The sequence below is a fragment of the Lepidochelys kempii genome, chromosome 2 (assembly GCF_965140285.1).
Source record: "Lepidochelys kempii isolate rLepKem1 chromosome 2, rLepKem1.hap1, whole genome shotgun sequence".
NCBI lineage: Eukaryota > Metazoa > Chordata > Testudines > Cheloniidae > Lepidochelys > Lepidochelys kempii.
The window spans coordinates 241,015,561-241,040,359 of record NC_136381.1 but is presented as its reverse complement, the minus strand read 5'-3'; the positions used below and the strand labels follow the sequence as shown (position 1 = coordinate 241,040,359).

At 40.3% G+C, this 24,799-nt stretch overlaps 1 protein-coding gene across 5 annotated transcripts in view; it reads left to right on the top strand.

Annotated features, from left to right (window-relative positions):
• KIF5B (kinesin family member 5B) overlaps nt 1-24,799 on the top strand; it is a 67,908-nt gene that overhangs the window by 30,501 nt on the left and 12,608 nt on the right. For 3 of the 5 annotated variants that reach the window (XM_073334408.2, XM_073334407.2, XM_073334412.2), the window contains 9 exons: nt 2,039-2,232; nt 3,127-3,195; nt 8,339-8,545; nt 15,657-15,800; nt 16,732-16,920; nt 22,635-22,776; nt 23,126-23,187; nt 23,274-23,383; nt 24,085-24,186. In XM_073334408.2, the coding sequence (XP_073190509.1) occupies nt 2,039-2,232; nt 3,127-3,195; nt 8,339-8,545; nt 15,657-15,800; nt 16,732-16,920; nt 22,635-22,776; nt 23,126-23,187; nt 23,274-23,383; nt 24,085-24,186 (1,219 nt within the window). The remainder of the gene's footprint in view (nt 1-2,038; nt 2,233-3,126; nt 3,196-8,338; nt 8,546-15,656; nt 15,801-16,731; nt 16,921-22,634; nt 22,777-23,125; nt 23,188-23,273; nt 23,384-24,084; nt 24,187-24,799) is intronic. The other 2 variants (XM_073334409.2, XM_073334411.2) reach the window with 2 other exon arrangements.

The following is a 24,799-nucleotide window of genomic DNA, read 5'->3' as shown; positions in this document are numbered from 1 at the left end:
TGCTATTAAAATAGCATATAATCTTTGAGGCTACTGCAGTAGTCCTTACTCCTTTTAAAATAAATTGTGACTGAAACTACTGAAACGTGTGGCTAAGAATATTTCTTCACGTTCCAGTTGAGATGACATGCGTTAGCTTTCAATTTACTGGATTTTTACTTCAGTAGACTCTGTATTTGTGTTAGGTGTGTAACTTCTAGGAAAATATTGATTGCATTAAACCAGGAGTTCCCAAACTTGGTTCGTGGCTTGTTCAGGATAAGCCCAGGGCGGGCCGCGAGACACTTTGTTTACCTGAGCGTCCACAGGTATGGCTGCTCGCAGCTCCCAGTGGCTGTGGTTCGTGTCTCGCTCACCCTGAACAAGCCGCAAACCAAGTTTGGGAACCCCTGCATTAAACTGTTGTACTTTTTAAATACATTAAATTGTAGGGGAACTGTGGCTGTTTAAAGTAAATGTTCACTAATATGTTAAATGTTCTTCGTGGGAAGCACTTGTGGGATTATGGAAAGCAGAAACTTAGAATGCTGCGTTTTGGAAAATTTACTGTCTGTGAATGGAAGATAGTTTTCATAATACTAATATTAACAGGATTCTATTAATTAAAGGATAAGAATATAATTAATGCTAATCAGAATGGTTTAATCAAACAAACCTGATTACATTCTTCGAGATTGCAAGTTTGGCTGATAAAGGTAATTACATACATGAACTAGACTTGTATAATATGTTTGATTTAGTACTCACACCAGTCTAAAAAATTAGCACTGTGCAATATTAAAGCACAAATTAAATAGATTAAGAACTGGTGAATTGACAGATCTCAAAGTAATCATCAGTGGAAATCATTGAATGGTGGGAGGGCTAATGGGGTTATGCAGGGATTGATACTTGACTTGATCGTATCAATAGCAGTGTTAAATAGTAATTACTGTTTAGTAAATATTTGATACTGCTTACTAATATTTATATACTAAATATTGACACTATTTAACTGCTTGGTAAAGCCATTCAAACAATATGCATTTTAATATAGCCAAATGCAAAGTTAAACATCTAGAAACAAAGAATGCAGGCTATACTGTATCTGGGAAAGCAGGGACTGTGAACGATATCTAGGGATCATAGTGGACAAGCAACTCAGCATGAGTTCCCAGTGTGATGCTGCAGCTAAAATGTCTGTGATCCTTAGATGTACATACAAGGAGGTAGGGTCTATAGGAATTGCGAGATCATTTGACCTGTGTATAGTAGTGGTGTGATTGACACTAGAATATTGTGTACAGTTCTGGTGTCCACATTCTAAAAATTGGAGTGGGTGTGGAAAAGAGCCGTAGAAATAATTCAAGGGCTTGAAGAATGCCTTATCAGAGAGAGACAAGGTGGTTGATATCTTTTATTGGACCAACTTCTGTTGGTGAAAGACAAGATTTCAGGCTTACACAGAGTTCCTCTTACAGCAAGAGACTTAAAGCTCAATATATTTATCTTGCCAAAAATAAGAAGATTGAGAGGTGATTTGATTACAGGGTAGAAGTACCTTCACAGGGAGAAATGCTGGGTACTAAAGAGCTCTTTAATTTACTAGAGAAAGGCATAACAAGACTCAAACTGGAAGCTGAAGCAGAAATATGACCTAAGTTTTTAAGTGAGGGTGATTTTAACAACTGGACCAAACTATCAAAGGAAGTGGTGAATTCTCAGTCTTTCAGATAACTTCTAGAAAGGGATCTAGCTTTTATGCTTTAGTCAAACAAATTATGCTTACTCAAGCACACAAGTTATTGGACTCAGTAATTAACTGAAATAATAACTGGGTGAAATTTTAAGGCCAGAAAACACCATTCGCCCATCAAGTCTGACTTCCTGTATGTCACAGGCCCTTAAACTCTCTGAAATATTTTATTAACCATTTAACTAGTACCTGTCATAGCTAGGGACTATCTCGTATATAACTTCTCAGGGATAGTTCACTTTGAAAGACATTTCTAAACTAACTGTGATAAGAGAACATATTTATAAAATCTTTTTACTTAAGGGGAGACTGTACCAGTTGATGAGCAGTTTGACAAAGAGAAAGCCAACTTGGAAGCTTTTGCAGTGGATAAGGATGTTGCTATCAATAATGATAAACCAGCTGCTACAATTGGAGTGACTGGTAATTTTACTGATGCTGAAAGGAGAAAGTGTGAGGAAGAAATTACTAAATTATACAAACAACTTGATGACAAGGTATGTTGTTCTTGTTAAATATAAAATCTCTTAGTAAGCATATTTGGAGCTACAGTGGTTGATATTTAATTCAGACAAATCTTCATTTGTTAGTACAAATGAGCATGGTGGGTGTTCTCAATCCATATAACATGGTCTGACTGCAGTTCCCATGGATTAAACACAACAGAAACAATCACCTCATTTGGGACTAATTGGCATTCTCCTTCTCAGTTTCAACAGGCGGGGACGGAGAATGGAAGGATAGAAAGAACAAAGCAAAGTGGGCAGAGCATAGGAAATAGATGAAAACGGAGTCTGATGTAGGTAGAGTTGAGTTGTCTTGAAGAATGTTCTGCATTCAACTAGTTGAAATGCTCTTGATTAGTTGGATGTCTGATGATACAATACTAAGGGGAGGGGAAGGTAATATGCATATAAACTGACATTTGAGTAATCTGTTTTGGAAAAGCTGAGAGATGTTGCTCATTTGTCCATTATTATATTTTACAAAATATGCCATTTGGTTACATATCTCTGAAATTTAAACAATATTACTAAATACCTTGAAGTAAGAAGTTTATATGAAGTTAGGAGAATTTTCATCCAAAGTAGGTTACTTGGGAGTTACAGAGGGGACATGTCCTAGTTCTTGAACTTGGAGAAGACATTGTGACATAACAAAGGGGTAGGATTTTGCTCTTGGGTGCAAGGTAAATTACGACAAATACATATAAAACTAGAAGCCTGCTATATTTTTTTTATATCCCTTTTGAGTCCATGAATCATCGGTCTTGTGTTTAGTTTAATAATTGTTTCCAAACATGGAAAGGTTGATGAACAACTGACTTCTAATCTGTATTTGAGATTTTTGTGTGTTCAAACTGTTCAATGGATTGCTGGTTTTAATTGCAGGATGAAGAAATCAATCAGCAGAGCCAATTAGTAGAAAAGTTGAAGACACAAATGTTGGATCAGGAAGAGGTGAGTTTTACTATTGTGTATTTTATTTTGGGTTTTTCATTTGATACAAATAATTGGGGATAATACAGAAAAAAACCACCTTAAAGTCACAACTAACTTTTCAGTAAACTGAAAGTAGGATGATTATATAAGCAAACTGGTTTATTCATTTACCACATCATAATCTTTCTCCAGTTTTAAAGTTAGAATCTAACTGTTCAGTGTCTATCCAGAGCTCCCAGTTTGATATACTTTGGCCAGACAGTAGCTACAGATTCACAAACCCCTTTACCAACTTAGTGTGTCTGTTAAGAGTTTTGGCACAGTAGGTCTTCCCCACCTTTTCCATGGGTGTCAAGAAGTCTCATTCTTCAGACGTTTCAAAATACTTGTGTTCCTCTGTAGGAAGAATATGAAATGGAGGGGAAAAACCCTCTTAAGTAGTGTTCATTTTAATCACCACCATATTTTGATCACAAAACTGTTCAGTTTTCCAAGGCATTGAGTTGACCTCATAATTTTTATACAGTTAGCCTTTTATCTAGGTTTGCTGGAAGCATTGGACACAATGTTTTTTATTTATGAATTGTATATTAATCTGCTCTTGCTGTGTAATGCCAACCAAAAGTATTTAATTTGGTATAATTTATTTAAAAAACAAAGCTTTACCAGATCGTTCTGTTTCTGTTAATTTTGACAGATTTTTGAGTAGGTAATTTTAATATCTAATCTCCATACAAAGCTGATATGTTTTTACAAAAAATTAACTCCTTCAGTCACTGAATTATTTCTTAATTTTAGATGCAAATGATTCCATTGCTAGAGAAAACAGAAGGGAAGCATGGGCAACCTTGCCTGGCTCTCCTATGTAAGAAAATAGATTTACTTCATTTTAAATATTTGTCTTGAGCCATGTCTACACTACAGAGTTATATTGACTTAAGTTAGAGCTATTCAGGCTGGAGCCGCAGATGTCAAAATCTCCACCAGCTTGAGAGATTTTTCCTGGACCTCCTCTAGTTGGATATCTCGGGCCATAGCCATCCTACTCAACAACTCCTGATGAGTCTTAAAATTGTCCCAAGGTGAAGAAATAGGCTCCATTATAACTGCCTCATCTGGGGATGAGGAAGAAGGAATTAAGTTACGTCGACGATCATAAGCCACTTTAATTACATCAGTTGTGCATGTCCACACAACACTCCTTGGGTTGGCGGAATGTTTCCACAGTGAGGGCTCTTGCATCGACAGTGTTGCATTGTAGGAAGCTATCCCACTGTGCAACCCTGCCGCTGGGAGCTCTGGGAGCAGAATATGGTGCATCATGGGGGCATACTCATCCTCACGTGATGCAGTTCTTTCAGTCCTGTCATTCCATGGGCTTCCAACCTTGTGCTGTTTTTCAGCAGCCCTTGTTAACTGTGTGCCCACCATCTCTGCCTGAAAGCATAATGAGCATTATGAACACAATGGGACTAGTTCTGCAGTATTTCATGAGCTGTGAATCAGTGTTGCCTGCCCTGCTGCCCGCCATGTAAAGAAATAATTCAAGATTGCTGCTGGCATTCATGGAGCAGCTGCACATAGTGGACTGTCTGTTCTGGGCTTGGGAAACAATCACTGAGTGGTGGTATTGCATTGTGATGCATGTATGGGATGACAAGCAGTGGCTGCAGAACTTTCGGATGCACAAATCCACCTTCCTGGAACTGTGTGCAGAGCTCATCCTAGTGCTCCAGAATGAGAGCTGTCCTCACTGTGGAAAAGCAAGTGGTGGTCGCTGTGTGGAAGCTTGCAACTCCAGACTGCTGCTGGTCAGTCACAAATCAGTTTGGAGTTGGAAAGTCCACCGTGGGAGATGCAGTGATGCAAGTGTGCAGGGCCATTAATCTGCTATGAAGGACTGTGACTCATGGTAATGTGCAGGAAATAGTGGATAGCTGTGAGGCAATGGGATTCCCTAACTGCAGCAGGGCAATAGATGAAACAAATATCCCAATTTTGGCCCCAGACCATCTTGCAACGGAGTACATCAACTGAAAGGGCTACTCTCCATTGTGGATCACCAAGGCCTTTTCACTGACATCAGTGCGGAGTGGTCAGGAAAGGTGCATGATCTTTAGGAACACTGGACTATATAGAAAGCCGCACAGTGGGACTTCCTTTCCTGACCAGAAGAGTCAAATGTCCATAGTAATTCTGGGAGACCCCATCTACTCCTTGCTCTTGTGGTTCATGAAGCCTTACACCAGGAACATAGACAGTGGAAAGGAGTGGTTCAGTAGATGCCAAATGACCATTTAATGTGACTTTGGCTGATTAGAAGATTTCTGGTGCTGCCTTTTTGGCAGGTTGATCATTTTCAGTCGACTGTGCTCTGAATAACATTTGCAAAGTGAAGGGAGAAAAGTTTCCCCAGGGATAGAGTGCTGAGGTGGATCAGCTGGCTACTGATTTGGAGCCGCTAGATACCAGGGCAATTAGAGGGGCACAGCAGGGACGAGGCTATTCGAATTAAGGAGGCTTTGAAGAAGCATTTTGACAATGATTCGCAGTAATGTCTTTATGTGATGCATTTGGCCAGGCAATATTTACTTGCCACCCTGAACAACCCCTTTTGTGCTTGCTTCCTGAGCTTTAATTGTACTGAGCAAATACTCCTGCCAGTAGCCACCAACTAACGTGTATGAAACAAATAGACTCATTTCATTTCAAAGACTAAAGTTTAATAACAGGATAAAACTCTCAAATTTTTTCGAATGGGACATGGTAATGAGGAACAGTCTCTCAGTTATGGCTCTCACAGCTGCATATAACTGCACCTTTCATTGTGTCGTGTAGCTTTATCATCTGCTCCTGCCTCTGTTGATTTGCAGCACTTTGCGAAACATATCCTCCTTTCTCCTCCTGGTTTGCTGCCTTATCTGATTTGAGGCGCTCTGCTGGTGTGGAGGAATGGTCCTCAAGGGCACATCTGCAGAAGGCAAAGAAACCGTTAACAGAGACAGTACTGTGAATTCACTCAGAACCATGAATCACAAAAGTTACATACACCTCTTTCTCACTGTCCCTTTGCTATCACACAGCTTGGTGAGAGTCCCAATGTGGTGCGTTTGACGGAGATGGGGTGGGGTTGGGAACGGGGGAATGAGCAAGAGGAGACAAAGGGTCTGGGTGGTTTGCAAAGAGGGTCACTACATGCATCTAGAGAGAGTATTCTGAATATTGGGTAATCAAACCCAATATCTCACTCCTATAACCCAGGATGCAGGGTGTATCTCCTGCATGCATGTGGCTTCAGACTGGGTCTGTATGCTGCTCGCCAGTGTGTTGCTCTGATCCCTGCAGAAATAATTTCTAGTTGGCGTGGCAGTTTCCTATAGTCGGGGGAGAAACAAGGCAGCTCTGCCAAGGAACCTTCAGCAGAGGATTGCAGAATACCTACAGAAAAATTTCCTAGAGATCTCCATGGCGGATTCTCGGGACATGCTGGTGTACATTAAAAAACTTATCCGCTGGGCCCACGCTGCATAGAAATTTGTTAGTTTCTGTGCCTTATCCCTCCTCTACCATATAACAAAGTACATGAGAGCTCAATCTCTTCTCGCTGTGCTGTATCAAAGCAAAATCAAAGCTTACCAGAGCTCGCATCCCTTGCTTCAGGAATACCAGAACTGGAGTGCTGGGACTGGCTGGACCTCTCTGGAGTCAAAAAGAGGTCCAGACTAACCACGCCACTGGATGACCCTGTCATGTGTTCCACAGCTGCCTCCAACTCCACTTCCTCGTCTGTCACTTTACCACTTTGTCCTCAGGATTGACTCCACTGTTCCCTGCCTCAGGTCCTCCCAAAGTATCCTTGAGGCTCTTGGTGGTCGAGGTGGGGTCGCCGCCAAGGATGGTGTGCAGCTCCTTGTAGAAGCGGCATGTCTTCTGCACTGCACCAGAGTGACGGTTGGCCTCCCTTGCCTTCTGGTATTCCTGTCTCAACTCATTGGTCTTAGTACAGCACTGCTGCTTGTCCCTTTCATGCCCCTTCTCCTGTATCCCTCTACCAATCAGCCTGTAGGTATCAAAGTTCCTGTGGCTGAAATGAAGCTGTAACTGCACAGCCTCCTCTCCCCACAGACCCAGAAGATCCAACCACTCTGGTGTACTCCACACAGGAGCGTGTCTACTGCGGAAAGCCGGCGTGGTCAGCTGGAAAGATGCTGTGTTTAACTGTCCATGCTGAGCAAACAGGAAGAGGAATTTTAAAAATTCACAATCCTTTAAACGGGGAAGGGGCGCATGCCTATGTTTCTTCAGGGCAGCAGAGTTCAAACTGCTGACTAGAGCAGTCATTGTGGGACGACACCTGGAAGCCAGTTAGAGCAACATAAACAAGTACAGTGTCGATACTGACAATGCGTTGATCTAACTTTTGTCACTAAAAGCTCTACTCCTCTCATTGAGGTGATTTTATTTTGTCGGCATAGCAGGAATATTAAATCAGCGGGAGGAGTATTGTAGTGTGTACACCTCCACTGTTTTGTCAATGAAAGCTGACTTTTGTTGACAAAACTGTAGTGTAGGCAAGACCTGAGCATATAAGACTTTGACCATACTTCAGAAAATGGTTTCAGCTCTAGTTTTTCAATATTTTGAAAACTCTCCATTCTGCTTGGTTATGTGCCTATTCAGTAATGAAATATTAAAATACAGAGAGGGTGAAGTACTGGCCCCGTTTAAGTCAGTTGGGAGTTTAGAACATTCTAATTAAACTAATGATTAGCAACTTCTTTAAAGTTCACCAGGAAGATCTGCTATATGATTTTCAAGCCTTCCCACTCCTCCCTCCCCTCATCCCCCAAGGTTTTGACTAATAGTTAACTTCAAATAAAAATGCAGATCTTGTCAGTTGTACCAGATATTGAAATATACAACATGAGCTTTGTCTACTCTCCTTGACAAATAGTTTAACCATCTGTTACTTAAAATCTGGTTGTACTGAGGCTAAATTCAGGGATTGCTATTTCATGATGGTAGACCATGTACAAATTCTAAATAAATAAGGCTTTATGCTCTAGGAGAAACTGCTCAGTAAGTTTGGGCTCTCACTTGCATTTCTTAATGTCTCTGAAGTGACGACTTGTGTTTAATTACTTTTTTATCGCTTTTGTAGCTTCTAGCATCTACCAGGCGGGACCAAGACAATATGCAAGCTGAGCTGAATCGCCTCCAAGCTGAAAACGATGCCTCTAAAGAAGAAGTAAAAGAGGTGCTACAAGCCCTTGAGGAACTTGCTGTCAACTATGATCAGAAATCTCAGGAAGTAGAAGACAAAGCAAGGGAATATGAGCTGCTTAGTGATGAACTCAATCAGAAATCGGTAGGAAATCAGGTCAAGGAATTACTAAATGTCTGTAACGTAACTCTTTTATTAGGAAACGTTTTTTTAACTGCTTACATACGTTGTCTTTTAAATGGCTTTTCTGAGTGTTAAAGCATGAAATTTAGCTTTATTTCTTTCTGATGTGGAATTGTAATACACCTCTACCCCGATATAACGTGGGTTCACATACAACATGGTAAAGCTCCGACACGTCGCTGTGAGCAGCGTGTTAAAGGTGCCAGGCCGGGCTGGGGCTGAGGGATTGGACAAGGGGCAGAGGGTCTCGGGGGCGGTCAGGAGCTCCTCCCTCCCCTCCCCCCGGGTCTGGGAGGCAGGAGCTGGGGGGGGGGCCCACTTTTGGGGGCCCCGCAGTGCCAGAGTGGCCCCGGGGGATTAGTGGGGGGCTGGGAGTAGCCCGCTCCTCTTCCCTTGCCCCGGCCCCAGCCATGTCGCTCGGGGGAGGGAGGCTTGGGGGAAGGGATCCCCCCCACACTCACCGACAGCGGCGGAAGCGGAGCAACCCGGCCCCAGCCCGCTCCACTCCACCAGCTCCCAGCCGCAGCGCTCCGCTTCCCGCCACAGGTGAGTGTGGGACTTTTCCCAACCCCCCCAGCAACATGGCTGGGGCTGAGGCAAGGAAAGCAGAGCAGGCTGGGGCCACATCGCTCTGCTTCCTGCCTCCGGTGAGTGCAGAGGGTGTCCTTTCCCCAACCTCCCTGTACTCACTGGCAGCAGGAAGCGGAGCAGCCCGGCCCCAGCCCGCTCGACTCCGCCAGCTCCCAGCCGTGGTGCTCTGCTTCCCGCCGCAGGTGAGTACGGGAGGCGTCCTTTCCCCAACCTCCCCACGCGCACCAGCGGCAGGAAGCGGAGTGTCGTGGCTGGGAGGTGGCGGAGTGGAGCGGGCTGGGACTGCCGGTGAGTCGGGGGCAGGGGGTGTGGATAGGGTTCGAAGCAGTCAGAGGACAGGGAGCAGGAGGGTTGGGTAGGGGGTGGGATCCTGAGGGTGATTAGGAACAGGGGTCTTTGGAGGGGGCAGTCAGTGAAAAAGGAACGGGGTGGGCCAGAGCAAGTTCGATATAACGCGGTCTCACCTATAACGTGGTGAGATTTTTTGGTCTCCCGAAGACTGCGTTATATTGGGGTAGAGGTGTAGTTCTGATTTGATTATCTAAACAACAAATCATAGTTAATGGGAAAGATAGAAAATGCAATTTATATCTGCCACTCAGATTTCCCTTCTGGAGCCTTGGCTTGGAGTTGCCCTTTTGAGGAGTTATTCCATAGCTGCTAATTTTTGCAATTTGCCTTGGGGGGGTTTCAAAATCCTGTTAAGTCGCTGTAGCAGCAGGTTGTACAGTCAGTTCTGTTGACTAAAGTGAGCAGAGGTAGGTGTTGACTCTCAACACGTTAATGCAGTAGGCAATTCAAACTTATCACTCTTCAAAAGCTACTAGCAGTTAAGGATGGAAAGTAGGCAGTTACTGTATTATTGATGAGAGAAGTGCCTGTTTGCCTTGCGCTTTTGGTGTCCAAGTCTCATTCCGTGGGTCTGTTCCGTCCTAGTCCCGGTGTTAGCGGTATGTCACCAACCAAAAGATGGAGAAAGATTCTGTTCTATACTTCTATTTGAGCTGCTTCAGAAGTTCTAATATTTGTCAGGTTTTGAATAATTTACTTAATCCTCTTTCCTGTGGATTCTTTCAATACTTTTCAAAACTATTACCCAGGTAAAATATTTTTCTTGTTGATTCAGTTTCCAGAACTACTCTGTTTTTGGGATGAATTTTGCCTTTGCTTCCATCACACTAGTAACACGCAATTTTCTTTGTGTTTATTGCTTATATAAAAATTGTGCAGTTTCATACAGGCAACATAGACGTTTCCATTTGTTTCCTTACCAACCAGTTGCTGAGTTTCTTAATTAAAAAACATTTTGTGATACCAGACTGGATCTTCATTTGCATGAAAAATTTTAGTTCTGTCAGCTGTACTCCAGTCTGGGGAATGTTCTTTTCTTCTCTTCCCTTTGCTGTGCTGACTCTATTTACATTTCACTTCCTTGCTATGCCAATGAGTAAATAACTGGAGATACTAGCTTGAGCGATTTTGTTCTAAACTCTCTGCTATGGTGACTAGATGTACATAAGAGGCAGTATTTGTTGACTGTCAGCAACCTAAAGCTAGTTGGGCCTTATTTGAAATAGCAATTAGTATCTGCCATCATGCCCAGCTTTTTTTTTTTTTTTTTTTAAAGCTCCTAGCCTGATGGTGACTGATTTGTTGGAACAAACAAAATACTAGTGCTGCTGTCCTAGAAATATTCAAAGTAATGTTTTCTTCCAGCAGTTGGGAATAATAAGGGCCTTGCTTGCTACAGGATGTACACATTTCTTGAAAACTTACTTTTGTCTATTGTGTCCACCAGGACTGTACTATTTTCCAATGAAAAATTTGTTCACTCATAGGTCTGTAAAACTAAAAGGGTTTTCTGCCGTTGTTTTGCAGACTGATCTGAAAAACTCTAAGGTTTTGTTTTTGTTTTCTCTCCAAACATTCTAGGTTGGGTGGATAGCAGATACTTTTAAGAACAAGAATGCTGGTAAATTAGGATTATTTGACACTGGAATGATTTTAGAAAGTGTTTCTCCATCTTTTTGTTGGTGGGTTTTATCAAACTTGAGTAGTACAAAGACTTTATAAATGAGCAATCTAGAACCAGTACAAAAATATTTTTAAATTTGCACTTCATCAAAGAACCTAACTCCAGGAATCCCTCTTGTGTGTCTGTGTGCAAGCCAGCTTGGGACTTCAAATAGTTATCCTAAACTTTTGCGCTCAGCAGCAGGCCTATGGCATCCCTCTTGGCTGGAAATCTGCTAACTTCAGTCTGCATTTAGAGGCTTAGTTTCCTTCTGATTATAGTTATCAAAAAAGTTTCTTAGGAGTGGGATCCTCTGATCACTAACTTTTCTTAACTCGGTGTAAGGTGTCAAGTCATTGCTGCATGTATCCCAGTTACCTTTTTTTGTTTCGGGTATAAATTTTCTGTTTAAACACGATTGACAACTGGTGTCCCTTTGTCAGTGACAAGCCTGTCTCTTCTGGGCATGTTTGTGCCATAATTGGGATAATTGGTTTCAGGCCTCCCTTGATCACAGGTGTGACAGGGATCCCAGGGTACGACCTGGAACTGTGGGACCACTGTTGCCCCATAACACTCCAGCCTGGGCTGTCTCTCTCAAAGCTATGCCAGTGACAAGCAGCAAAACTCCTGTGATCAAAAGAGACGCTGTGATCACTCAGCCATCAGCAGATGGAGCCTCATATCCAGCTAAATTATATGAATGCTCCATGAGCCACTCATGAATCCTAGAGAGAGCCACCAGCAAATCACCGCAACCTTGCACCCCAGAAATTTACAGTCTTACATTGCTCAAGACTCACTTGGACAGTGCAACTGTCATTAATTAGTTCGCCACTTCATCAAAAGAAAGTGGACATGCACCAGCCTTTGTAATCTGAGCTGAGATTCCCCAAGCACTTCAACCAAAAATACACTGTTCAGGTAAAATATAAAAACAGATTTATTAATTACAGAAAGATTTTAAGTGATTATAAGTAGCAGGTATATAGATCAAAGTTGATTACATAAGAAATAGAATTGAGTGTGAATTTATTTTTAACTTTAACAGACTAAGGAGGATTTGAATCAGTCTCTCACTCTAATAGATCATACAGGCAGCTCACAGTTCTCAGTACACAGGCTGGATGCCCTTTCCAGTCTGGGACCAATCTCCCCAGCTCAAAGTCTTTGTCTTTCAGATGACCTTCCAGGTTTTGAGATGGGGGAAGAGAGGCCAAGTGATGACATCACTGTCCCTCTTTTGTACTTTCTTCCAGCTGCTAGAAAGATCCTTGCTGTGAGGTGGGTTAGGCTGTCCTTACTGAGAAGCCTCTGAGACAGTGGATTTTTCTTGATTGGCATCGACACCTGTCTGGCCAGTGATAGTTGTTCCTTTTGTCCCTACTGAAAGGCCAGCTATGGATGTCTCCCAACTTCACAACATATTTCACTAACGCTTAGGGCAGTACTTCATAACTTCACATACCATGATAGTACATACAATCCAAAATGTTATAAAATGAGACCGCACCAGCATTCAGTGTACAAAAAATATCCTATGACCGTGGTGAATATTGGGGTTTCATGGTGCTACTTTGCAGTCCAGAGAGTCACAACATGTGCAGTGACGGTGAGCTTATTAATCCCAACTTCATTGGAACATTGTTTGGCTTCTGAAAATTGCCTTGATACAAGTGTACTATTTGCATTCCAAGCTTTATTCTAATCTTAGTAAATCATTCCTTAGCAACAAGGATGGGCCTCACATTTTTACTAGAAGTAGTGTAAACAGTCTCCTCCGTGTAGCTTCCCCCTCCACCTTTTTTTAAAATAGTTTTTGCCAGAGCCTTTTAAGTCTGTGTAGAGTGCGGTTTTAACTTGCCTGTCATAGAATGGTATGATTTACATGTGGCATTCTTCAGAAACATCCATGATTGGCTGTGGGATATGTTAACAATTGTTGCCAGGAGCCAGTGAACACACCTGAAAGCTCCTCTGGTTTCGTACAGTTCTTTAGCCAAGTCCTTTTAAAAAAAAAAACAGTCTTAAGACTTAAAAGTGATTTGAGACTTTATATTGGTGCCATAAATCCAAAATGCAGGCACTGGTGTCATTCTCATCATTTTAAAACACCTAGCTGGGTCCCATGCACTACTTCTACTGCTCTGTCAAGGCTTTGACTCCTCAGGTGTCTGAATCTGCTTTATTGAGTAAGATGTCACCTCTGTATATCTTGAGCTTTGAGAGTGGACCATGCTTGATTTGGACCATACTCTGCTCTTAGCTTCAGAGACCAAAAGTTTCTGATCACTTCAGGATAGGCCTGGTGCCTTTGGCGGTGTTCCTGGCCTTTGTACTGAAGCACTGGCCTAACAGCTGTAATGGTCAGTGTCCTCTGCTTCCTGCAATACCTGGGTGCATTGGCTTTGGTGCCCATGCACTGAGTCTTGGAACCATAAACATCGTTGCCTTGTCCACATTGTTGGTCTCTTTGTAAACAGTGTATGTTGCTGCCAGTGTGGCCACAATGCTGTGTGTTACTACAGCATACTGATGTTTGTCTGGGATGAAGTGAATGCTGCTAAGGAACAGGAATGTTAGAAATTTGTTTACTGTTCAGAAGGGCAAGAACTGCCAGGTTCCCCCAGGATGATCCAGCTTTCTGTTTTTTGTTTAAAGGTAGCTATAGCCATCGCATTTGAGATGGAGACTGTCTAGGAAAGCCCAAGGGCTTTGGTATTATGGTACCAAGAACAGAGATGCTTCCCACAGAAGGGGCCCTTATACTGTACTCTAGATCAGTTGGTAAAATATGGCAGAACACTCAATTGTAGAAAGTACAATTTGGGTTTAGGATGTCACAGGCTGTCCTTCCCACTGTGCCTATGGTACAGTGTCCCCTAGCCATTGTTCAGAATACCAAGATGCCTTTGGATGCAAGGCTAAGAGTGAGGAGTGTTGGCAACATTTGTGCGGACTGTCTTTCCTGCTAAAATATCAGCAAACTGTGGGAGAAGTTGCACCTTTCTTTAAAGAATTCACAGACTAACGTGCTACAGGGTGGACGTGACCACGCATCAGGTGCAAGGTTCCCTTGATAATGCATTGATATCTCTGTTGTTGTGATGTTTGAGGTGATAGTGATAAGTATTTATCATTGATGCTTGCAGGCATGTATGGCGGCATTCATCAAGCCTTTGTATCGATACTCAGCAGAAGGTAAAGAACCTGGCAGCAAACCTTTGTGAGAATGGAAAAAATGAAGTCACTCAAAGACTAAGGAAACTAAAACAACCCTCTGTTCTCTTAGGGTCATTATTCAGTATCTGTCTACCATTATCCAGTATCTGTCTGTAGAAAAGGCAGTCTTTTGGTAGAAGTTTCTGATGCTGAATCTAAATGTGTTTTGGATGACTTTATCGAAATTAAGGTTGGAGAACAACGAAGAAGTATGTTCTGTTTGGCAGCTGGTATTGGCATAAAGTGGTCTTTTCAATTTAAGTCTAACCCTGGATTTAGTGTTAACTGTTGGTTGCACATGGATGGGCCAATCCTTAGTCTGTGTAAATTGTTATACCTTTATTGTGAATGTCTACTCTAGAATTAGTGGCACTGCACAAAAAGACAACTTAGGGTATGTCTTCACTACCCGCCGGATGAGCAGGCAGCCATCAGTCCACTGGGGATCAATTTATCGTGTCTAGTCTAGACGCGATAGATTGACGCCTGAGTGCTCTCCCGTTGACTCCTGTACTTCAGCACCGCGAGAGGCGCAGGCAGAGTCGACGGGGGAGCGGCAGCAGTCGACTCACCAAGTCGATCTAAGTACGTCGACTTCAGCTACATTATTCACGTACCTGAAGTTGTGTAACTTAGATCATTCCCCCCCACCCCAGTGCAGGCCAGGGCTTACAAACTTCTCCCACGGCGATATCTGTTGAGAAAGCTCTAGGCAGGGATGGACTGGAATTGATATAATCTGCTTCTGTGCAGAGGACTGCAGATAAACATCTAAATTGTCCCACAAGCAAAACATACAGTGATGATATGGATGGGTCCCATTTTAAAGCAGATACGGATGGGTCCCATTTTAATGTCTTTAAGAGAACCCCCTGTGCTGTCTCACATTGGTAGATGTAACCATAAATGCTCTTCTAGGGTGTTGGCAGAATTATTGTCAGAGTTGCAGGATTATGTATGGTGTGCTGAAGGGCTTTGTGTCTTTCAGAAAAGAACTCTGAGTTTTGGTGAAGTACTGCTAGTTGTTGAAACTTTTGTCTTGCATATTATGCTACTGTACAGTGCTTACAGGATTTTTAACAGTTACTTTTAAAACATAATGTAGTTACCAGATTGGGGCACTTTTAATAAAAAAAATAGAAAATTCATTTTAAGGTTGCTGGATGAAAAACAAGAAGAAAAATATTCCCATGTAAGGATTTAAACTGATAAAATCTAATTTTACACCTTCATTCCTTGTTCTAGGTAACTTTAGCCAGTATAGATGCAGAGCTTCAGAAACTTAAAGAAATGACCAACCACCAGAAAAAACGGGCAACAGAGATGATGGCCTCCTTATTAAAAGATCTTGCGGAAATAGGAATTGCAGTAGGAAATAATGATGCAAAGGTAAAGAGGAGCTGTCACAAATGTAAAATGATACATTCATTCATGTTTAGATCTTTTCAGTGTAGTAAAGATGTAATAACTAGGGTAATTTATAACACCTGTAACCATATAAATGTCTTCCTGTAAGGTTCTGAGAGAGGATAAAGAGAACCCAAGTGTTAGTATTTGCCTTTTACAGCTTTATACAGTGTTTATAACTGACTTTGTACACTATGCCTTATTATAAAAATGTCCAAGAACAGTTTAGTCTAACTATGCAAATACAGTGCAAACATTCCTCAACTTAAGTCACTTCAGTCCATATCGCTAAATCACCAGATGTAATTTGGCACAGTTGATGGTACCTGCTTAGGAAAGGCCGAGCACTGACGGGTAATGGTTGCTTTTACTTCTGGAATAGCTGTTCCTTCCAGAGTAATTGAGTTAACTAATAAGCCATGTATAGAAGATACTACAGCTCCCTATACCTTCCCTGTGGGTATAAGACGACTTCATTTTCCACTTCAGACAGTTTCTTTTCAAATGCTCACATCTGTTCACTTAGAAAATTCCCATATAGACTAACAAACTAAATTATTTTGAAGAGTTTGTCGCTGACCTGTAAACACTTGCAGTGACCTACAGCTTGGCAAACACAAGTCAGAATTTCTTGAGGGGAAAAAAATAAGTATGACTTAACCCCACCTGCTTCCCACTAGAAAGGCTAGTATAAGTTGTGTATGAATTTATTTAAATCTGCAGAGGAAAAAATGAAAAACAGTAGTAGCGGTGGCTACGATAAACGTGGTCTGAAATTGAATAGCAGTGCAATGACTGTGTACTAGGGACTAGGCATTTCTGTTTTCTGATTGTACTTTGAACTGCCGCATCCCATATTTAATATGAATATTTTGATCACTTAAACCTTTCAAATTCTGAATTTCTCTTTCAGCAGCCTGAAGGAACTGGCATGATAGATGAAGAATTCACAGTTGCAAGACTGTACATTAGCAAAATGAAATCAGAAGTGAAAACCATGGTAAAACGCTGCAAGCAGCTAGAAAGCACTCAAACGGAAAGCAATAAAAAAATTGAAGAAAACGAAAAGGAGCTGGCAGCTTGTCAGCTTCTTATCTCACAGGTAAATGTTGCATTACTCTAGCTTTGCTGATTCAAGTCACTTTTGAAACATGATTCCTGTGTTGGTTGGTTATCAAGTTACTGGTCAGTAGCTAGGTTGCTCTCACTTAACCTATAGCATACAATTTTGAAAATAGACAAACAAGGTGGATGCGGTAATATCTTTTTATTGAACCAGCTTCTGCTGGTGGAAAACCAGCTTTCGAGCTTACACAGAACTCTTTTTCAAGTCAGATTTTAAAAATAGTAATTCAGAGGTTTTGATCTGAACTTCTTTTTGCAGAACAGGTGAGAAATCAGGCATCCGTTTCTTCAAACGGTCTTAATGGTGTATTCCTCAACCTGTTTTTAATATCGGCAATACACTAAAGTGTTTAAGATTATCTTTAAAAAATCTTATCATTCTTGATACAAAGTGCACTGAGAACTATAGACACCAAGGGATTAATGCTTCCTGTGAAACATGAGAGCACAGGTATGTGGTTTAGGATGTCTTAAAACCCCACTATAGGTCCCTAGACTTAAATCTCCATTTCCATAATTTTCTATTTAACACTGAAACGACATTCTTATACTGGGTTAATCTTTCTTTGTGACTGGCTGACATTCTTTTTGCTGCTGGAGGAGTGTTGCATACAAATAATTTCTCAAAGCTTACAAAAGCTGCCCTTTTTCTGAAGTGCTCTGAGGAGACAGCCAGTTTAAACACAAATGGAAAGGAGGAGGGGAGGAAAGGCATCAGGGTTTAGACACAGTATGAGGAGGTTATCACAGTAGAAGTGCTCTCTTTTTTTCGTTTGAGCTTTTCAAAAATTTCAAATTAACTGTCTATATGTAACAGTCTGGCTGTTCCCCTAATTCCTTTCTCTGTATGACTGGTATGACTTTATCTCCATCTTATAGGGAAAGCAACTTTCCATTTCTGGGTAGATAAATCCTCAAGTGCAACGGGGTAGATTGATTTAAATCAGGGCAATTTAAATAATCATTTTGAATCAACTTTTCCATTTATACTTCAGTTATTTTCTAAAGAAAGATGCATTGTCATTGGTTGATCTAACCATTAAAACATGTTGATTTACAACTAAATAGAGCCTCCACACTAGATTTGGTACATCTTTTTGATACCTAGGAAGCTACACTATAACTATATACATTTATTTAAACAACTATATAGCTTTATATTTTCAGATTCTTATTAATTATACATTTTAAGTATGTTAGAAAATGGTGAATGAAATTTTATTTATTTACTAGATAATTAACTTTTTGTTTGATGTGTGTCAAGCTGCATTAGGATGGTAACTGGTATTTAAACAAACACACACAACCACATATAACATTTATTTTTATTGAACAAAATAACCTTAAATGTTTTGGATACATAAACTTATCAAAACATGTTTCACATTTACAACTCTGTTATTTATTAAAGAAACAAGTATTAACAATAGTCAATGAATTAAACTGATTTTTTCAGGTCTGCTGGGAAAATTTTCAAATATGCCTAAGTAAAAGTGACTGGAGCTGAAGTTCCTACTCACCTAAGTCTCTTGAAAATGAGACAGAAGTCTCTTACGTTACGTAGGCTGTCCTGCAGACTTTTAAAACAGTAAATATCATCCCCTCCCACCTCATTTTTATTCATAGGCTGCTTTTTCAACTCCCAATCAGTTTGTCAACTTTGAATGAGTCCAAATGAAGAAAATATTCTTTCTATGCCTGCAGAAGAAGCTAGTGCTGTCAAAAGCTGGGTTAGCATTTCAACAATGTCTGGTTCTACAGACTTCCATCAGTTCATTGGTGTGACTTTCTTTAAAACAGCAGCAGCAGACATGTACTACTTGAGTGGTTCACCTCCACTCCTGAAATTTAATAGGTTTGCCATGATTGATGGGTGATGCCCTTGTTACAGCAGCATCTTCTCCATTACTTAGGTATCTACTCTGGTACTTTGGGTTGAGAATATTGACAAGAAAATGAGATGGAGTAAGTCCTTGATCCATTCACTTCCTTACTGCCTGCAATTTAACTTTTGTTATTGGGGCATTTCTTTCTTCAGTGTCTCTTGAAGTACACTTCCAAATTTCAACAGCATCAGCAATACAGCAGCAATCTTTCTGCAGTTTGTCCAAAGCCATGGAAATAAATTTCAGAGTATTCAGTTCCAGCTTATTTTCATGTCTCTTAAATCCATACTTTGGCTTAGATAGTTTCATTTGTTTTGTCATAATTTTCCTTACAAATTGTCATCAGAATAGGCCAGTTCTTAATAAGTAGCACAAAACAGTCAACCACTGAATTCCATCATACATCCTGGAGGAGAATTAATTTGGATCCTCCTGCTCTCTTTAGTGAAGCTGAAGCAAAGTGGTTGTTACGGAAGTATTTTGCTCTTTCAACATTTTCCTTTATTCATGCAGTTGTATTTACATCTTTGGCTGAAAGATGCACCAGATGAGCGTGGCCCCCCTGTTATAAGTTTCAGGTTCCCTTCATTATCTTCTAGATTTCTTCTCATCTTTACTACATTTACAGCATTGCCTCTGACAAAGCTATGCATTTGACACTTGAATTTTTGTCCAATTTGTTATAGCTTTTACTGTTTCTTTTAAGTATTCTGATATATGGGCATTTACTGATTGCTCCAATTATTTCGGTAAGATAAACAACCACATCTTGTTTCAGAGTAGCAGCCGTGTTAGTCTGTATTCGCAAAAAGAAAAGGAGGACTTGTGGCACCTTAGAGACTAACCAATTTATTAGAGCATAAGCTTTCGTGAGCAACAGCTCACTTCCTCAGATGCATATCGTGGAAACTGCAGCAGGCTTTATATATACACAGAGAATATGAAACAATACCTATTCCCACCCCACTGTCCTGCTGGTAATAGCTTATCTAAAGTGATTTCCAGCACAAATCCAGGTTTTCTCACCCTCCACCCCCCCACACAAATTCACTCTTTACAGAGTTGTCACTTTGGATGGGCTATCACCAGCAGGAGAGTGAATTTGTGTGGGGGGGTGGAGGGTGAGAAAACCTGGATTTGTGCTGGAAATCACTTTAGATAAGCTATTACCAGCAGGACAGTGGGGTGGGAATAGGTATTGTTTCATATTCTCTGTGTATATATAAAGCCTGCTGCAGTTTCCACGATATGCATCTGAGGAAGTGAGCTGTTGCTCACGAAAGCTTATGCTCTAATAAATTGGTTAGTGTCTAAGGTGCCACAAGTCCTCCTTTTCTTTTTGCGAACCACATCTTGTGTTACACAGCACATATTACTGGATCAGTGTGTGCATGGCTAAACCATCAAGACCGCAATTAACAAATTTCCTGTCAATGTTTTTTGCACACGGTTCATTTCCTTCTCATACACTGTATCCAGCAACCTTCCAGCAATGTCTGCTCTGCTGGGTTGAGTATAGCCTGGTCATATTGATTGTACCATATCAATAAAATATTTGTTCTGAACAAGACAAAAGGAGAGAACTTCATGCATAAATAAACCATGCATTTTTTTCATCTATGGAGTCTTGCTGGAATTTGCTGATCCAGATGATAAGTTCTTCCACGATTTTACTGGATGACGAAGAAAGTCTCCCTTTTTTGTTTTTAAGCAGGTGATTTACTCTCTGGTGTCTGTTGTTAGTTGCAGCACTGCTGGTAATACCAGCAGATGGCTCTGAAGCTGTAGACATTGCAGATGGATGTTCATAACTCTTTATGTCTAAGCTGGGCCCTGAAACAAAATGTTTAAAAAAAAAAAAAAAAGTCCCACTCACGCTGAGTATTACTCAGTGCACTTTTAAAGCGGTGCACTGAGATTTGTAAATTGATTCAACGTACTGCAGCTGTTTAAATAGTATAACTTATTGTAAACCCAACTTCATAGGGAAAATAATAAATCATAAGTATTATCTAAATCTATTTAAGTCTTTATTTCTAGCAACATACCAAACAGCTTGGGGAAAAAAAAATTAAATGTTAAAATTCATGAATGCCTGATAAAACTTTACTGTTAAACAGGAAATCTGCACCTAGGATATTTGATCATGTTAGCAATAAAAAATTGTCTCAGAAGTTCAGCAGTTACTGTAAAATGTAACTGATAACTACTCCCACAGCAAACTAACATACCAAACATTTGAGCACACACACTTTGAAATTCATAAGGAATCAAGCCATCCAAAACTCAGCTTAGATTACTGTCAAAAATTTATTATTCACTAGCATAGTAAAACATGGTAGGCAGTGCTTAAGAATGATGCAAAACTAAGTTGACCAATCAGTTGATCCAAATTGTTTCAAACATGTCCACATCATCTTCAGAGTCATTGCATTCTGAGAAGCATTTTTCATAATGTTTCATTCTGACAACTAGATCTTACATCTTGGTTGCACTGTTTACATTTGGCACATGTTCCTTTTTTTATTCAGAGGTACAGGGTTTTCTTGAAAATGTTCCCAAACAGGGACTATGGCGTGCAGCCACAGCAGTTTTTTCCTCCTGTTTCCAGGTGCTGAAATGAACAGTAGAGGCTGCACTCAAATGAATGTCATCCCTTCTTCACAGTGTCCTGCTTTGACACCAGTGTTGCTCTCTTTGGGTTATGTACACTACGTCTCCCTTATTACATATCTACGCCATCACTACCTCCAGAAAAACAAGGGCTAACAACAATCCAGGATTGTTGCTTGTGTAACCCACATGCCTTTTGCACTGCAGTATTTTGTTTGGAGACAGAGGGAGCCAATTGAGAAATTAATGGATTTCTGTTTGTAACTCTGTGTACACATGCCATGAGACAGAGCAAGGAGGTCATTTACCTGAAGTGTCCAGAACCATCAGGAAGCAAGGGCTGGTAGTTACTAGGCAGATCGGTGTTTGTCCATGAGCTGGAGAGTAAGTTTCAATGGAAGGTGGAATCTTAAATATTCATAATTTGAGATCACGTGGAGAGAAGCTATAAAACAGGAGTGGATGATCCTAATGAGATGCATGATGATGTCTCCTGAAGTCAGAGGCCAGATTCCAGTGCCTGTGATGATTTTGCCAGTCTCTTGCACCAAGTAGCACAGCCCCTGGATTCCCCCACAGGATCAAACCCTTAAACAGTATATGATGTATTATGTCATATTTATAAAGTTTGACCTTAAAAGCTAGATATTTTTCCCCTGACTTTCTTTATAGAGAAAAGCAGCATTTAACTCAGTTCTTGATAGACTCGTGGATTCAGCATATTTTTTATTTTAATATTTTAAGAGATTATAATTTTAGGCCTTAACAAATCTTGCATTAGATTCAGATTTAATTGTAAACAGGTTTATTTTTTTAAATAATTATTTAAATAATATATTTAAATTTTAAAAACATTTTTATATTTTTCCCAAAAAACAAACAATTTTTTATCCCCCTGATGTGCAAAGATAAAAATCTGTAGCTTGCCTTTCTCTCATTCCATCAATGTATTTACGTGTGAGCAGAGGTTTTTGAAGTATTATGATAGTCTGTACAAGGCATACTATGAGGGTCTTGATCCTGAATTGGGTCAAGCCTTCCTTTTTCTAAAAAAGGAGAATATTTGTATGCATTTGGTTTTCAGATTAGTTATTTTTGCCTTTTAAAATTTTTAATATTTTAAGTCTTGCATGGAACTTCATTTTCATATGCCTAGTTTAAACGTAAATTAATCTCGTTTTCATTCTGAAAGCATGAAGCCAAGATCAAGTCACTGACAGAATATCTTCAGAACGTGGAACAAAAAAGGAGGCAACTGGAAGAGTCTGTGGATTCCCTTAATGAAGAACTAGTCCAGCTTCGGGCACAGGGTCTGAATTATTCTTTATATTTAAGTATGTAACCATTAATGTGGCCATGCAGTATGCATAACTGGCATTGGAGAAGATATGTGGTTAGTGTTTGTCTTATTAAGATAGCAATCTAGTGCTATATAATGTGTAATTTAGAAGTATTAGAAAACAAAGTAAAGTAGTTAGAGATAATGTATTTGGAGACACTTGTCTGAAAGAACTATTCAGAAAAGGATTAAGATACAGATATAAGACTGCACCTTAATCTGTCTGCATACGAAAAACTTCATGCAACCTAATTCAAGGTTTAAAATGAAACGTAAGTGTAAATCTGATAGTTGTTCCTATGATTGACTAGGCTCTGTAACTGAAAACTTTATTTTCTCATTAGAAAAAGTCCATGAAATGGAGAAGGAGCACTTAAATAAGGTCGAAACTGCAAATGAAGTCAAGGCAAGTTAATGTATTTTGCTGTTCCTTAATAGTTTTATATAAAACTTCATATTTTAAATAGTAAAACAAATATTTTTTTTCTATAGCAAGCTGTTGAGCAGCAGATTCAAAGCCACCGTGAGACCCATCAAAAGCAAATTAGTAGCTTAAGAGATGAGGTTGATGCAAAGGAGAAGCTTATTACTGAACTCCAAGAGTAAGAGTTGTGCTGTTAAAATATTTTATTGATTTTTACTTAAATTTTTATACCTAGCAGATTACTGAATTCCTTAGGATATTAATTTCTGGGTAATATTTGATTATTCTGATTTAATTAGTTCTTCAGTTAAGTCTTTAACCATTCTTCATAGTAGTGAGTAGGATAACTGTGGTGTCACCTGAGGTACAGTGCTCAAAGCAAAGAATGTCACTTTTTTTTTTTTTACACACTGGTCTGTTGGTGCTGAGTTTCAGGGTTTCTACAAGTGATGAGTAATGAAAAAACAATGGCATTTAGCATTTGGAAATCTTAACTTTAGTGTGGATAAAATAAAGATAATATACTAAGCATCTATTGGTATAGTGAAAAAACCTTTCCAGCATTGTAAACCTGTTTAATGTGAGCATGATGCTTTGATAAAGAGTTCATTCATTTGACAGATCATTTCATTTGCTGATCATCTATCAGATAATCAGTCCTGCGTAACAATTAGTTGCAAAGATTTCTGTTTAAATTTATAATGCAGTCTGAACAGATTCCTTTTGGACCTTATAATCCTTTATTAAAGGGAGCAGAGCACTTTCTGTCTCAGCTTAGTTTTGCTAAGAATGGCATATAATGATGAAGACTTGGAGCATTGTTGGAGTATCATTATGTTTCTATATATTTGTATATTAATCCTAACTTTCTGTGTCCAGCCAAAACCAGAAGATGATGCTTGAGCAAGAACGTCTTAGAGTTGAGCATGAGAAACTGAGAGCTACAGATCAGGAAAAAAGCAAAAAACTGCATGAACTTACGTAAGTAATAATCATACTTCAGGCAAGAAAATGTGTGGCTGCAAATCTGAAAATTGTAAATACTAGTGAGCTGAAGTGGTGTGGGAGATGTTCATTACTTAACACATTACTAAGGATACGATTCTGTCACAGAGGTCACGAGTTCTGTGACTTTCTGTAGACCTCTGAGACTACTTCTGAGGCAGGGCCGGAGCAGCTGTCAGCCCTGGGCTGCTGGAGCAACGGCTGCTGGAACAGCTGACTGGTGGCCACCCGGGGGTTGATGGAACAGCTGGCCACCATCCAGCCCTGGAGCAGGGGGCAGGCGGAACTGGCTGGCGAGGGGACACTAGAGCAGTGGCTTGGGTTGGGTGAGCAGCAGTGGTCAGCCCCTGCAGGGCTGGAGCAGCTGCAAGCCCCAGCAGCTCTGTTTGTCTCTCTCTGCCCCCGAAGGTCGTGGGCTTCCATGAATTTTTTTGTTGTTGTTGTCCGCAGCCTGTCCCTGACTTTTACTAAAAAAAAATACCTGTGACAGAATCTTAGCCTTACACATTACTTAAAGCCTCCAGAACTCTGCTTATTCTGGCTCAGCCACACCATCTATAGTCATGATAATTCCTCCAGTATTAGAATG